Source organism: Oncorhynchus kisutch, linkage group LG19 (assembly GCF_002021735.2).
Source record: "Oncorhynchus kisutch isolate 150728-3 linkage group LG19, Okis_V2, whole genome shotgun sequence".
NCBI classification, from domain to species: domain Eukaryota; kingdom Metazoa; phylum Chordata; class Actinopteri; order Salmoniformes; family Salmonidae; genus Oncorhynchus; species Oncorhynchus kisutch.
Window position 1 is genome coordinate 65288364 of NC_034192.2, and position 3384 is coordinate 65291747.

A 3384-nucleotide genomic window follows, 5' to 3' on the forward strand; every position below is an offset into this window, starting at 1 on the left:
GTGAGGGAGAGATGGAGGGTGGGAGGGAGGCAGGGAGGCAGGGAGGGAGGGAGGGAGGGAGGGAGGGAGGGAGGGAGGGAGGGAGGGAGGGAGGGAGGGAGGGAGGGAGGGAGGGAGGGAGGGAGGGAGGGAGGGAGGGAGGGAGGGAGGGAGGGAGGGAGGGATGGATGGATGGAGTCAGGGATGGAGGGATGGATGGAGGGATGGATGGAGGGATGGAGTGAGGGATGCAGTGATGGAGGGATGGATGGAGGGATGGATGGAGGGATGGAGTGAGGGATGCAGGGATGGAGGGAGGCAGGGATGGGTGGAGGGAGGCAGGGATGGAGGGATGGATGGAGGGATGGAGTGAGGGATGCAGGGATGGAGGGAGGCAGGGATGGGTGGAGGGAGGCAGGGATGGAGGGATGTGGGAGGAAGATATTGAGAAAAGGGCGGGAGGTTACAGTAATTCACAACCTCTCCTGGAGCGTGAGCTCAATTCTCCTCTCCTCCTCAGCTCTCTGATTGGCTCATTTCAGACAGATCTCTCCCACTTTCCTCTCCTTCACTTCCCTCATCCACCTCCCACCTCATCTCCTCCCTACAGCCCTTCACAGACACCAGCACCCCTCTCCGAGAGCAGGTCAGACACTCCACCAGGCTGAAGTGGACTGGAGTGGGAATCACCACTTCTGGTTGGAGGGGTGGCAGAGGGAGAGAAGGGAGAGTGAGCGTGAAGGACAGGGGAGAGGGATCACAGGGGGGGGGGCGGCTGGCAGAGAGCTGAGAGAGAGGCACTCCTTTTAATTTACTAATTAAGCATGCAAATTAAATCTTAACAGGCTACTCAGAGGCAGTCCCCGAGGGAGGGAGGCTGGCATTACCGCCTGATTATCCGTCTCCATACGGAGAAAGGGAAGAGAGGAAGAGAGAGAGAGAGAGAGAGAGAGACAAGGGGTGAGAGAGAGAGAGAGAGAGAGAGAGAGAGAGAGAGAGGGACTGAGAGAGAAGGCGGGGGGGGGGGATATATGAGAGAGAAAGAGAAACAGAGAGACAGAGAAAGGGAGAAATGGCTAGAGAGAGAGATGGGGAACCTCTTGGCGCGTGGCAGTCGAGCGAAACCACCATCAGGACAAAATTAGCTGCATGCACAGACACACACACACACACGCACACACATACAAGGGGGGTTGTATGTGTTTGTGTGCGTGCATCTATGTGTGTGTGTGTGTGTGTGTGTGTGTGTGTGTGTGTGTGTGTGTGTGTGTGTGTGTGTGTGTGTGTGTTTATCCTAGAGGCACCAGATTCTGGTTTGTTCTGGTCTGTTCTGGTCTGGTCTGTTTTGGTCTGGTCTGGTCTGTTTTGGTCTGGTCTGTTTTGGTCTGGTCTGTTTTGGTCTGGTCTGTTCTGGTCTGGTCTGTTCTGGTCTGGTTTGTTCTGGTCTGGAATGGTCTGTTCTGGTCTGGTTTGTTCTGGTCTGGTCTGGTTTGTTCTGGTCTGTTCTGGTTTGTTCTGGTCCGGTCTGGTCTGGTCTGGTTTGTTCTGTTCTGGTCTGGTTTGTTCTGGTCTGGTTTGTTCTGGTCTGGTCTGGTTTGTTCTGGTCTGGTCTGGTTTGTTCTGGTCTGGTCTGGTTTGTTCTGGTCTGGTCTGGTCTGGTTTGTTCTGGTCTGGTCTGGTTTGTTCTGGTCCGGGCTGGTCTGTACTGGTTTGTTCTGGTCTGGTCTGGTTTGTTCTGGTCTGGTCTGGTCTGGTTTGTTCTGGTCTGGTTTGTTCTGGTCTGGTTTGTTCTGGTGCCTCTTGTTTCTTGGCTGTCAGTCAGTCTCAGTCGACAGGCCTGCGTCAACCAGAGACATGGTACCTCACGCACACATACCAACAGGGCCTGTGTCAACCAGAGACATGCTACCTCACGCACGCATACCAACAGGGCCTGTGTCAACCAGAGACATGGTACCTCACGCACACATACCAACAGGGCCTGTGTCAACCAGAGACATGCTACCTCACGCACGCATACCAACAGGGCCTGTGTCAACCAGAGACATGGTACCTCACGCACGCACACATACCAACAGGGCCTGTGTCAACCAGAGACATGGTACCTCACACACAAATACCAACAGGGCCTGTGTCAACCAGAGACATGGTACCTCACGCACACACACACCCCAACAGGGCCTGTGTCAACCAGAGACATGGTACCTCACGCACGCACACATACCAACAGGGCCTGTGTCAACCAGAGACATGCTACCTCACGCACACACACATACCAACAGGGCCTGCGTCAACCAGAGACATGCTACCTCACGCACGCACACATACCAACAGGGCCTGTGTCAACCAGAGACATGCTACCTCACGCACACATACCAACAGGGCCTGTGTCAACCAGAGACATGGTTCCTCACACACACACACACACATACCAACAGGGCCTGTTTCAACCAGAGACATGGTACCTCACGCACACATACCAACAGGGCCTGTGTCAACCAGAGACATGGTAACTCACACACACATACCAACAGGGCCTGTGTCAACCAGAGACATGGTACCTCACACACACACACACACATACCAACAGGGCCTGTTTCAACCAGAGACATGGTACCTCACGCACACATACCAACAGGGCCTGTGTCAACCAGAGACATGCTACCTCACGCACGCACACATATCAACAGGGCCTGCGTCAACCAGAGACATGGTACCTCACGCACACACACATACCAACAGGGCCTGTGTCAACCAGAGACATGGTACCTCACGCACACACCCCAACAGGGCCTGTGTCAGCCAGAGACATGGTACCTCACACACACACACATACCAACAGGGCCTGTGTCAACCAGAGACATGGTACCTCACACACACACACATACCAACAGGGCCTGTGTCAACCAGAGACATGCTACTTCACGCACACACACATACCAACAGGGCCTGTGTCAACCAGAGACATGCTACTTCACGCACACACACATACCAACAGGGCCTGTGTCAGCCAGTCTTCCCCACAAACACACAGCGTTTCTCATCTCCCAGTTAGGACTGTTATTGTCTTTGATGCAGAGAGTGTGATACTGAGTGTGCTGTGTCTCTTAGGGGAGTTGAGATGACATTTCCCTGTGATGTTCTGCGTATGTGATCCAGCTGTATGTTAGCCAGACAGCCCCTATCGGGACCAATGAGGTTCATATTTAATGTGTCCGTCGTCCTCTATTGGATCTCGCCAGGGCTGGCGGTTAGCTGATTGGCTCGCTGCACGTGTGTGTGTGTGTTCTCTCAGTGTGTGTGTGTGTGTTCTCTCAGTGTGTGTGTGTTCTCTCAGTGTGTGTGTGTGTGTGTGTGTGTGTGTGTGTGTGTGTGTGTGTGTGTGTGTGTGTGTGTTCCCTCAGT

At 54.1% G+C, this 3384-nt stretch overlaps 1 protein-coding gene across 1 annotated transcript in view; it reads left to right on the plus strand.

The window, feature by feature from the left end:
- Window positions 1–3099, plus strand: part of LOC109879096 (netrin receptor UNC5A-like) — a 114041-nt gene extending 110942 nt beyond the window's left edge. The window contains exons 12-13 of the mRNA XM_031797274.1: window positions 500–625; window positions 3091–3099. Coding sequence (XP_031653134.1) covers window positions 500–625; window positions 3091–3099 — 135 coding nt within the window. The remainder of the gene's footprint in view (window positions 1–499; window positions 626–3090) is intronic.
- The last annotated feature ends 285 nt before the right edge of the window (window positions 3100–3384 follow it).